Below are 13,194 nucleotides of genomic sequence, written 5' to 3'. Positions count from 1 at the left end.
TGCTCTACTTTATTCTTCCACTTTGTGATGCCAGGCTTTTTTTTCCTCTACTTTTATACTATGTCCCTCAAATCGTGTATTTTGTTGGTCTGAAATTAATTTCATTTCAAAAGGTTGACAGAAATCTTTTTTTTTTCTGTTTCTGCTGCTGAACCAAAAAAAAAATCAATGATTCTTACAGCTGCCATGGTGAGAACCCTCAGCTCATGCTGCCGTACTCAGAGTCTAGGGACACCCAAAACAAAAGCAGCAACCTAAAACGGAAAGAAACTAAAAGAGACCTCACCCAACTGCCATAGAGATAAGTATTGAGATTCCTGATTACTGTAGTGATTCAGCAAAGAAATTTTTGTCTTCTATACTACAGGGAAGTTTACTATATAAACTGCTTTTGCTAAGAAGCAAAACCAAACCTTTTGATGAGTGAAATATCTTCAGGAACAGATCTTTTAAAAATCATGCATTGATGATAATAACATAAAGGGATGAAAATTGAAGGTATGATTAAATAGATTAAGTCCAAACTTTTTGTTGCTTCTCTGAGAAAACAATGGAGATAAGCTTCAGTCAGGAAAAGATGGAAGAAACTGTGTTTCCTTTAAACAGGGTGTTAAATGCTGTGTTCTTATAATAACAGGCACAACATGGTGCTTTTAAATAGCTTAGTTAATAGAGGTTCCAGCACCTCTGCATTGTGCCACTTAGATACCATCACTGGCATGTTTTGCAAACAAAAGAGCTACTCAGATGAAAGTATTATTATTGCTAATACCCAATTCCTACTAAAAACCCAACAATGTGTTTTATGTGGGTAATTATTAATATAGCATAAAACTAATATTACCACTACTATTAATAGCTGCCTGCATAAAAAAAAAATGTTTGGTTTTCAGGTGTTTATTTTTTCAGAAGTCAATGGGGAAACCTTTTCTCCAAATGTTTTTATTAAAAAATATGACAGAACTACTAAGATGTAGTACACTTCTCAGCTCAGCCTTGTTATTGGCTCCCCCCGGAATGCTCTGGGATCTAGGCAGGTGCTCAGACCCTCCCTGCTCAGTGCTTTGCTGACAGCAGTGCACTGCAGAAACCAAGTCAGGGTTCCCTCTGCTTCTCTTACTCACCCCTTTCCCAGTCAGCATGTGAAAAGGAGAGGAATGTCTTCTCCTCCTCCTTGCAGGCTCCAGCAATGAAGGTGGGTCTGGCTCTTGAGTGCAGATCTCCATCCAGCAAAGCTTTTAAGCATGCAATTAATACATCCCCATTTAGAAAAGTGCAGATGTAGCTACATTTTGCCAAGTGAGACCTGGGAGAACACGCCAACTAAGGGACTTTGGTAAGTGCTTTGGTGAGCAGGGATGGGCAGCTGATAGGGGACCACAGAAGGGCAAACAAGGAGGGGGAGCAGCACCAGTGGCATTGGAGCAACAGGAGCAAGGAGAGCTGAGTCAGCCCATGACTCAGAAAAGCCCACTCCAATTTCAGTGCCTTTGTTGGCTCTGGTATCACCTTTTCCAAGTCACTTCACTGTGCCATTAGAGTTAGTAACAGCAACCTCTTTGACAATATCCTTCTGAGTTGTACACAAATGAAGAGCACATTGTGAAAGCCAGGTGTTAATGATGACACTTTTGGAGAAGTTACCTGGCTTCAGTGGCAATTTCCATTCTCTCTCTAGAACTTGCTTGAAGTTCTTGATTCTGACCTTGGGGACACATCTGGGGCCTCGCAGCTTCCACTGCTTCGCACTTTTGTAGTCAGGATCCCATTAGCTCAGGGACAGGAAAAGAGGCAGAAGCCAGGGCGAAATGCTCAGCTCATGGGCTCAGATTAGTTCCTCAAACATCACAGGCAGATTTAAGAGTAGCCAAGGAAAAGTAACACACAACCCCTCTGCTTGTGGCAGGCTGTGCATGCCACATTCATGCCATCCAGCGTCAGCGCCTGCAGGGAAAACAGCAGCTTTCAGGCAGGTTGGTTTCAAGAATGGAAACAACTGAGTGTATAGGAAGGAAAGTGAGATTTCTGTTACTGGGAGAAAAAATTAACACAGTAAATAAAAGACCAGATCAGCTGAAGAGCACAGCCTCTCAGGAGGCTCTGGGCACTGCCTGGGGCCAAACCCCAGCTCAGCAGAAAAGCAGGGCACGAATCCAGATGTTCATGTCCCAAATTACATGCTCAGAGTACTCCCCAATACCCAGGTAGCCTGTTGCCATGACTGCTACTTACCTTTGGTATATGGGCTGTTAATTTACTGGAGTGTTTGAAGCACTACATTAAAATGTCTCTGATGATCTCAATTTGGAAGCCCTCCTTCTACATAATGGTTCACAGGAAAGGTTTTTTTTGGAGATGTACCTACCAAAAAATTGCTAAAGGCTGTGTTGTGAAGACAAATGTAAGAGTTGCTGTCATCTAAAATAAGCAGCTAGTGCACTTTGATGTACAGCAGAAACTTTTTGGATGTTACAAAAATAGCCCCTTGTATTAATCTGACAGGTCCAGCCCCCACAGAGGTGTACAAAGCCTTAGCGCAAGCAAATGCCTTCTGATGCCTTGCTGAGTCACTACATCACCAGCTCCTCACAGAAAGCCTTCACCTAAATGTGTACTGTATGCTTCACTAATTGCTGTGATGTGTAAAACAGGGCATGTGAGGATGATACAGGTTACAGGGGCTGGACTGTGAAGTTTAATTATAAGTTACAAAATCTCAGCATCATAAAGATTGTTTCCATTAGTGATCTGACAAGGCTTCTTACATCTTACTGCAAGATGTCTATGGCTTTAACTCATTGAGTGCTTTCATTTTCCCTCAAGAATAGGAGAATTTCATCATAAGAAACAAATTAAACAAATACTTTTCCTACTAAATATGCTTAACCTAAAGCTTTCTCCTTATTATTTCATAAATGCCTTGAGATTATAGAGGCTCAGCTAGCTTAGTGGAGATGAATTGCATGTGATCCTGGGAATACAGCCATTGCATTAGTTATTCTTCCTTTCCATGGCGTTAGGCTTTTTGTAAATAATCTGCATGTTTAATCAATGGAGACTAATTAAGAAAAAGGGGCATGCTTTATTGTTGTATTAAAACCTGTTCATTGCCATAGGCAAGATGTCATCAATATTTCTAGCTGAAAATACTATTTGTGATGTACATCATGGAGAATTTTACTGTAACCATTAAAAAAGCTAAAAGAATATTTTATCACTGGGTACAAACAGCTATATGCAGATTTACAACTATGTAACCAAATGCATAATTCATACGATATTTTGGAAGAAAGGGATTATAATGAACTTGATTACTTCAAGGATCCCAAAAGACAGAAGAATCTCTTTAAACTACCTCCAGAGCAAGGCTGCTCTAAATAAGACCAGTCAAGTGCTAATATCAGTTATTCCACTGTAAGTATGTACTTTCTTTATTGACTTTAATGGATTTTTCCTAAATTCACACTGGTAACAAAACGGTTACCACTGCCCCGAACAGCTGATTTATGTGCCAAATAGCATGGTGGAGTAAATGCCACTTAGAGCCAGATCAATCAACTTTTTTCATACAATCATATTAATTTAAGTAGAATCAATCAAGTCAGCAGGATTCAATCAGGCAATGTCTACATTAGCAATAGGAGCAGCACTGTGGCATGAAACAACTTGTGCTGGGAGCCGGATGTCCATGCCAGTGGTACGATGGAGAAAGGACGTTATTCCTGCTGAGCTCCTGCTTGGCCCCCCAGTTACTCAGTAGCAGCTAGAACAAGCACAGTAACTGGGAAAGTCACTTCAGAAATGTTCTTATAAAAACAAGGATGTGGGCACATCCCCAGATGGCCATAAGCCTGCCAGTATCTCACACGCATCATCACAGTTTAGTGAAGAAAAGGGGTTAGGGATCAGCCTTCCCAGGGCACCACAAGTGCTAGGTCATTCCCATGGCTGGACTTGCTCAGGAGACAGACATGTACTATATACACTTAACCTGCTTAGAAACCTATATTATATGTGTATTTTGAAGTCCAGGCTGATGCAGAAAGAAAAGCTCAGTGAAAGGAAAACATCTCTCAATGAAAGGTGCCGAGAAGGAACTCAAGGGTGGACAAGAGTTTTACCTCCAACCAAAGGAAAATGTTGTTTATTAACCAGTGAAGTGCCAGAAATTATTCCTACTGCAGCTGCATAACACTTAAGTATGGAGGAGAAAAATGGCTTAAATAAGCCCTTAATTAAGAGGGTGGCAGGAGTGTCTCCTGCAGAGAGAAGATGTTGCCCAGGACAATAAATGTGTGCAGATTCCCCAGGACACTTGAGCAATGAGATTGACTCTACTTACATGTGCTTTATGCTAACTGGATGATAACTAAGTCTTCATCCCTATGGGGATGGTGAGCCTAAACCAAGGCCCATGGGACAGGCAATAAGTGCCCGAGCTCCCCTTAGTCTTCTCCATGGCATCCTAGGGAAGGGACTGTGCATTCCCATGTCCTGAGGCAGCGGCACAGACTGTGTGTCCTGCAGGGCTGGACAGGCGGGGACATCCTTGGGCAATCCTGGGGAAAGCTTGTCTGTCTGATGAATGGCAGAGCATGGAGCGCTTGGGAGCCTTTGTCAGCACTTGAATAAGGAATCTGTTTTCCTAGGGTATTTCCCGAGTGTATCCAATCGGTATAGTCCTGAATTGTAACAACTGCCAATTAATTTGCACAAAACAGCATCAGTTCAACTTAACCAGGATGTGCCGGAGGGAGACAGAGAGCCAAGAATGATTACATCGCTACAAATTCCTGATCGTTTGCTCTCGCAGTGCAGAAGGATCAAAATAAAATAGCAGTATAGTAAAATCACCATCACTTGTTTAATAAGCTATTTTACGTCGCTTTTTTTCCAGCATTATAAATGAGACAGCTGCTTTGCTTTGTATCTCAGTACTCATCCAGGGTGCATATCTTTGAGCACCTCTATCCGTTCCATGTTGCATTGCTGAAATAATAAGAGACAAGCCAATGGAGCCACTCCAGGACGAGTATACAAAACAGTCACAGCTCTCAAGAAACACAGAAACCAAACAAATTCTTTTTCCAAAAAAAGTATATACAGACATACACAAACATTTTTTTCCTTACTGCCTACTGTGACTCTTCAGAAAAGTTAATATATTGATTATTTTCACCAGGGACATGCCAATCACATAATCAATGCGTTTAGATATTTCCAGCTATTTCTCATTTCTTTGCTGTTTTTTGCAGCTCTTCTGCATTAGACTCAGCTAGAAAATACAACTCTGATGATATTTTGACTATTTGTGATTTATATCTCAAATCCACATTAAAGTCCTTAAATTCTTTTCAGAACAGTTTTCAACTGATAGTGGAACCATTGGTCTGTGTTCTTAGTTAAGAAATTACTGCTTTAAGATAGTGTCTCAAATTCTATATATTTTAGCATCTCCTTTGAGGCTCCTCTTGAATAGCAGAAGTTTAGGCCAATTGATTACTCTGCCACCTTCTCAGGAGGTAATCTTGTTTCCTCCATCTTGTTATGGATTTTTAGCTGTTCCGTAGTGTAATGTGTAGATGTAGAAGTACACTTCTTTTCTTGATAAAAATCCTTCAGCTTCTGGATGACTTAGTATCTGTCCTCATCAGACATGAAAGGTTTATGCACTATACATAGTACTGTAAATTCACAATAAATTGCAGTAGGTGACTGAAGATACTTTGAAATCCAAAGTATTGTTAAGTTCCCCTGGGCTTTCTCAGGGCATCATAGGCACAAGATTTCACTGGAGCAGTCCTCCATGGGTGCGCAATTAAAAGCACGATGTATGGCTAACCTTAACATCCAAGCCATTAGGAAAGTTTGTGTATCTAAGGATTTGGTAGGCTGGGTCTTTCAAATGCTACCTATGATTTTGGAAGTATAATCAAAAATTATGAGCAGTATATCAACAAGATCTAGATTTATAATTTTTATTTTATTACTGCAATTTCCCCCCTAGCAGAAAAACTTTTGTAGATCTGTACATACTGAGATGATAACTGATACAGTTTTATCTTTGATCTAATTCATTGTAATGATTTGTAGGTATTTGTTTCTTAATTTTGCCTCTTCTTTCAGATATTTTTTGAGTAGCTAGATAAACATAGTGTTTAAAATTCCCAATGATCAAAAGGTGTCACTGGGTGCTTTCATTCTGACATGACAGCAAAAAAATGCATCTTACTGACACAAAAATTCGTCGCTTGTTTATGTGTGCATTTATGTTCTGTCACTATTTCTTCTCTGTTAATCCTGTTTTTTTTATTTACCTCCTTAATAATCCATAGAATCACTCACCTGGCTTTCAGAAAGTTCCCTGTCTGGATAAACTGAGACAGAAACCATTCACACTTCACACTACTGCCAATAATGAGATTGTTTACAAATTATACTATGATGTGCAAGATCTCATTTGATTATACCTTAACTATTCTGTTTTTCCCTCCCTACCTCACAGATGATGGAAATGCTTAAAACAAGTTAAGGTAGTATGACACAGACTAACGTAAGTGTGAGCATGGCATCCAGGGGACAAGCTGTGAAATGTTTGCGCGCTTCTGCCAAAATACATTGCATGGCTTTCTGCTGTTGTCTCGTGTTTCTGATGTTAGGCAGCATGTTCAGCAACATGTGTTTCATTTATATTCCCAGCTCAGCTTTGGGTTTGTATAGCCTTAATATTCCGCCTTTTTCAGTAGCTTGTGGCAGCTGCTAGTGGCAAATCTGCAAGCTGTGTTTGTCATTCTTGAGTTACCGTCAGAAGTACCTGCTAGGATCAGGACCCCACTGGATATGGTTGTTTAGAAATCTGAGGTAGAAATGTCGAAGTGTGCAATTCAAATGGGTCAGGAACAGAATCGACCCTTCTGTGCTTGCTGGTGGAAAGCAGCAGCTCCCAGTTTGCCTTTTTCAGAAGTCAAGGCTGGTACTAGTGCAGCTGGCTCTGCTACAGCATCTGTGCCTTCGCAATGTGAATGCTTTGTGACGACTCCTCTGTTGTCAAACTCTTGCTTCGTGTGACAGATGACACTTTCAGATTACAAATGTTGTTTTCACAGTCTCTGTTAAAAAAAGACTATTTTTGATTCAGGCAAATATTATGTTTTCCTGTGTTTATATACTTCTTTTAATCTTAGTGTATGTAAAGCTTGTGAAGGTGAGACCAATCACAGCAGCTTGGAACATACTTATCCACACAGGTCTTCTGGTGCTGCCTGTTGTTGAGAGACAGAACTCAATTATTCCCTACCTTCTCTTCTCCCAGGATTGTCACTCATATTTTAAGCATGCTGGTGGGTTTTTTTTGTCATAAGTCTGGTCAATTATTGACTAGGTTGCCCAGCAAGGTAGTGTCATCTCCATCCTTGGAGATACTCAGAACTTGACTGGACATGACCCTGAGCAACCTGTTCTGGTTGAACCTTCTTTGAGAAGGGAATTGGAATACATGACCTCCAGAAGTCCCTTCCTACTTACAGTTGTCAATGATCCTACAATTTCATGACTGTACAGGTGGGGATTAGAGTGAAGCCACTAAAATAACTTAAGCTATGCTGTAAGCCATCATTCGAAACCAGATCACCATATATCAGTGTGCTGGCCACTGTTCCACTTTTCTGGATAATAAAATGGAGATTATCAATTGCTGATTATTAGTCTCAGTATACCCAGTTCAACCACTTGCAGCTGAGCTTACACATGTACATATTTGTTGTATTTTCTTATTATGCAACAAAAATATGTGCTAAATAGCATATGTTGTGTGAGAATACGATGACCTATCAGAAACATCTCTACTTTTGAATTATTGGAGCTATGCCAGCTGACACTGACAGCTGTCTACATGATGTTTTTATAGCTCTTCTCAAGTTTCCCCGTGTAAGATCCCTGCCTCTGTTCCTAAGACATTAATGATTAGACTGTCAGAGCTGAGAAAATCCACCTAGTGAGCAAGGTCACCTTCGCTGTTCTCAGTAACAAAGGAAAACGCCAGGCTAACGAGGCTCAGGAAGTCCTAATTAACGTCAATGGCAAACTCAAAGCCAGGGGGAAATAGAGCTGGCAAAATAATTCTCTCTAGAGCTAAGATTGTTATTTGAAACCATTGTAAAAGAAGCCTGGAAGCTGTATTTTCAAATATGGTTAGTGCTGGGGATGGGTTGCAGAAAAGAAAGAAACTCAATGATGGGTTTGTGATTTCCCTGCCTCCTTCTCCTCAGTGAGTTCCTGCTAGCAGTCAGAGCCTCTGAGACTCAACCACGGCACCAAGGCAGGAGCACTGTACATCTCTGTTCCCATCTGCCAAAAAGTCACTATGCTCCTGCTTCAGCTTGGCCCCTTCACTCACCAAGGAAGGTGCCTCTTTGGGAATACTGGAGCCATGACATGGAGCAGAGCTGGGCCACTCCACAACCGCACACCTCCTCCCCTTGCTGCCAGAAGATCCATCTTCTCTCATCCTGCACAGCAAAACAAACAATGGCCAACATTTACCCACAGTTGTTGTGCATAATAGATGTCCCACAGACCATTTTTTGTAGGAGACATCTCACAGATCTGTCTCTAACACCACTTAAGGATCCTGAATTTACCTTTGAGTCTTGTAAAATGAGTAAAATGCTCTTGTAAAATGCTCTTCCCAAAGCACCCTGTTAAGCATTTTTGCTCTCATTTTCTTCCCCTAAACTACTCTTAGTCCAAAGTTCAGATTCCCTGAATTGGGCTAATCCCCCTGATTGTCACGTCCCTCCTCTCGGTTTTCTGACCCCCATTACAGGTTTAATGCAAGCTGTCCCTCAGACACCCATATCTGGCAAAGAGCTGCTAAATCCTGATGCGTTTCAGCCTATTCATTTGTATAATCTAGGTGTTTCATGCTGATCTCCTTACTCAGTCATCTCTGGTTTCTGTGTCAGTACAGTGCTGCTGGAAGAAGCTTGGTTTCCCCACTGATTTTCTTCTATGGCAAGGATGTCTCCAACTCAGCTATCTTTTTTTTGTAAGTGTGAGGGAGCAGTCCATAAATGAGAGTGTTTTGTTTTCAGTGCCTATGTGTGGATAATAGCACCTGCAACCATGTTTTAAATTCCAGAAAGAAATATTCAAATCAGATATGATGAACAAAATTCCCACCACCTTTTCAGCAGTGGGAGAGTAAAACAGAGAAAACAATTCCCTGAAGATACCGTGACCTTCCAGTGTTGGAAAGCCTTAGGGATATATTATTTAGCAACATCATAGGTGACTCTGGTGCAATTAGCCTACCTTGGGACAAGGAGTGGTCTGCATGACCTCCTGAAGTTCCCTCCTGTGTGTTTTTGTATGATTCTGTTATTTTAAATGATGTTAAAAGCCTCAACCAAAAAATTTAATCACAGTTCTAAATTGCATGCATGACTAAGTGGCTGCCACCAGGACACAAATTTGCCAGTAAGAGAGGACAGGCCTGAAGAACTACTGCAGACTGTTAAATGTTGTCTCCCTCTTGACACACATGCACACAAGGGTGCAAGTCCACTGCACACTGCCTCTGCCTGTTAGCGTAACAACAGGCCAATTTACATACTTAGTCAACTCCAGCAGTGCCCACAGAGCCAGACATTATGGCCCACTGGATCATGCTCTCATGTGTTCCTCTGCAGACCCTGTTGTCTCATTTGCCTTCCTCTTGGAGCCTCAGAGCATCCATCCTTCATGAAATCCTGTGACACAGTTACTTCCTCCAGTTACGTCATTATGAGCAAATGATGGGAATAGTTTTTCTAATGACCTACAGTGCAGTTTTATTACTCATGTGAAAGTTAAATCCTTCAGAAAATTATTCACAGAACGCCATCATTGATCCAAATGGTCTCCTGTAATTTCATTCAACCTTCAGCCACATGGTCTCTGACCATGTCAGATTAGCAGACTGGTTTCTTGTCCTGATGGCTTCTCTCTGAAGTCCTTCAGTAACAGGAACATGTGCCTTTGGATTTACCATGACACCCTCTGTGCTTCCCAGGCAGGCACCTCACTCCTCACAGTGATGCTGGGTGGCCTTGAATATGTCCACACAGCTACTGTCTTGCTGCTTCATCTGCCCCACAGCAGCATTAAGCAAAAGTCAGTGTGCTCTGGAATGGTCACTGTCTGGCTCACGTGCCTACTGCTGGGTTTCCTCTGTGTTTAGGTATTATCTGCACCACAGAGCTAGCCCTGCCCCCATCAGGACATTTCTTGTCTCATGTCCTAATCCCTGGCTGTCCTTAGATGATAGATACTTATGCTAGCCTCTGTCATCTCCACAAGATCTTCTGTCCTGACATTTCCACTTGACCCATCCCTCACTCATGCTGCTGTTGCAGTGCCATCGCTGGGGCTCTGGGAACCATCCATCAAAAAAAGGGTGCACACCACATCTTCCTCTGCACCTATCTACTGTTTTCAGCCACGTGCTGATCCTCTCCAGTATTGCCAACTTTGATCTCAAAGTCAGATTACTCAGGGAGCAAACAAGAGTATATATGTTTAGCACTGGACTAGTGTGTAGGCATGGCTCTCCTTTCCCCGATGCTCATGTTTCTCACAACCCAAAAGAATGGTGCTTTTTAATTTTCAGCAGAAACATACTCTACTCATTCATTTTTGAAAGTGTTTTCATGACTCAAGCAAGGAGTGCAGTCCCTGCCCCATCCAGAACATTAGTACGGCTTCAAGGGATGTGAAAGAGCTTTACGCAAATGGGGACTTGAGAGAGACACTGGACTGAGCCCAACAAAGCACATTGTTTCCTGGAAGTGCATAAGGAGCCCTAACAAATTCAGCAGGATGATCCATGGACTAGAGGTGTGTTCCTATCTAAGTGCTTTTCTGGCTGACAGCCACAGACCAACTTGCTCCTGAAAGCCCATGGAACAGCTGGGAAAGCAAAATCTGCCCAGTGTAATACCAGTGTCTCTCTTGCCCAAAGACTATACAACTTCCTGATCTGTGAAAATTGCAGGGTCTTTATCAGAGACATTGCAAAGCTCAGCAGACCTTTCCTTCCTTCAACAGAGTGCAGTTTTAATCCTTCATTATGTCTGACCAGCCTTTCTGCATCATGTGTCCCCAAAACGCCAACATTTTCCTACAGCCAACAGCCACTGGACAGACCAGGAAGATCTGAAGCAGGACAAAGATCTTCTTCATAGACAAGAGCAGGGTCCCTCTCCCATACTCCCATACTCATACATATGGAGCACAGGTTGGCTGGGCTTGTGCTGGGGTCTGCAACCCCAAAGCCTGCCATACCACAGGGACTCCTGTGTTAGGTGGATGCTGTCAGTCCTATGGGAACCACAGTGCTTGGAAACCAGAGCTGAACTGCTCATCAAACATAGCCAAAGGATCAGAAATTATCCACTGTCTTAAGGGTTGGATTTGATGTATAATGTTGGCTTCCTTTGTAGTGGCAGCATGTGATATCCCTTTTTTTGCATTCAGACTACACAAAGAATTTACCAGGCACAAACCTAGACAGGCCAGTAGCCTCTCACAACCTGGCAATATATTAACCTGGCAAATTATTATACATGAGTTGAGCTAGAGCAGTCTGATGCTCTTGCACACATTGCTTTACCCATCTTCCTGATGAACAGCTATTTTGGATTTTCCAGTCATTCAACACAGTCATCTGTAAGAACATTTCATTATTTCTTAAGATATATTCCCCTTTTGTAGTCCTATTGACAATCATGATAGCACCATGAGACCTCAAGCACTCATCTTCTTAATGACAGCATTTTCAGCAGAAAATGATCCTCTGAAATTCAGACTACAGACAAAAAAGACTCCATACTGGTGTCCATGGAACCAGCTTTTTCTTATTACAGATTTCTCTTTCATATCAAAATGTGCACTGAAAAATATACCTCTTGCTGTAGAAAACCATCTTCAACAGAGTTGAAGTAGTGTAAAGGGTAATTAACAGGTCAGTCCCATCTCTAACCTCTGTGACGCAATTACAAACATTGCGAAATGCAAGAATATTCCCCTGCTGACAAATCTGATCTGTCATTAATTTTGGTCCTCACTAGAGAGGGAAGTGTGGTTAAAGGCCAGGACAGCATGTACCTTTGCAACTCCCTTCGTTAGCCAGCAAAAAAAGGCAGCAGGGTTTTTTTTTCATTTTGGTACTGACTTGGGACACACAGAGCACCACTATCTGGGTGCCAAGGAAGTGCAGAAAAAAACAATTTCACTGAAATGAAGACATACAGCTATCTTCAGTCTGTTATGTACCAAGGGGAGGGCAGTCATTCTCCAGGATGTCTGAAGCCAGCTCCAAAGGCTGAGTTCATATAATCTCACAGGTGTTGAGCTCAGATCAGCTTTGAGGGGGAGAAAAATATGCCTCCATCTAGTTCATGCCAGAGGAGATCTCAAGAAGTAAATCAAAGGACACTAGGGACAGATCTTTGGTAAAGGCATATCAAAACTTTGTTTAATTTGTTTGCACTCCTGTTGTAAAGCAGACTCAGCATAGACAATATGATCTGCAAATGGAATATGTTACTAAATCAGGACAGAGCTTACTGGAAGGATGAGTAATGATTTCATCTAAGGCATTATATCTTCCTATCAATAGCACATCTCTGTGGGAAGCATGCTCACCTCTAGCTGAAGATCATATAATCCTTGTAGGAAAGACTTTAGGGGCCTGCCTCAAGGACATGGCACACCAAGCCACCCAAAAAACAGTGGGGCAGATAGTCTCTTGTTGAGATCAGATGTGCATAGATATGTACAATCCATGGTATGTGCAATATCCAGCACATAATCCCTTCAGTTTGTAAAGCTTGCTTCTGCCCAGATATGTGGGACACTAGGTTAGGACATAGAGAAAGGGGTGATTACCCTGGATACTGACACGATCATAGGCACTGTGACCTCTGGGTCTGAGACATCCCAGGCACACACTCATGGGATCAGGGTGTGATACAGATTGGACCAAGCGAACATGGATCACACGGTGGGTGGTTCTGTGCCTGTACACCTCCATCCTGCTAAACTTTTGGAGAAAATATATAAAATTCTCAAATGCTGCCCAGGCAACTTCTCTGAACAGAGCCAGATTAATGGGTTAATGGTTGGAGTCAATGATTTTAGAGGTCTTTTCAAATG

General features: G+C 41.9%; 1 protein-coding gene across 3 annotated transcripts in view; it reads left to right on the top strand.

Moving 5' to 3' along the window:
• The window catches only part of LHFPL3 (LHFPL tetraspan subfamily member 3), a 251,145-nt gene that overhangs the window by 205,675 nt on the left and 32,276 nt on the right, over positions 1-13,194 (top strand). Inside the window, exon 3 of one of the 3 annotated variants that reach the window (XM_064656784.1) lies at positions 6,506-6,533. The exons of 1 other annotated variant lie outside the window; for it this stretch is intronic. In XM_064656784.1, coding sequence (XP_064512854.1) covers positions 6,506-6,522 — 17 coding nt within the window. In that variant the 3' untranslated portion in view covers positions 6,523-6,533. Of the gene's footprint in view, positions 1-6,505; positions 6,554-13,194 lie in introns of all 3 variants that reach the window. One more of the 3 variants, XM_064656783.1, reaches the window with a different exon arrangement.

This window comes from Pseudopipra pipra, chromosome 5, assembly GCF_036250125.1.
Source record: "Pseudopipra pipra isolate bDixPip1 chromosome 5, bDixPip1.hap1, whole genome shotgun sequence".
Lineage (NCBI taxonomy): Eukaryota > Metazoa > Chordata > Aves > Passeriformes > Pipridae > Pseudopipra > Pseudopipra pipra.
Note: the sequence above shows the minus strand (reverse complement) of the source record. Positions and strands in the feature narration are given on the sequence as shown.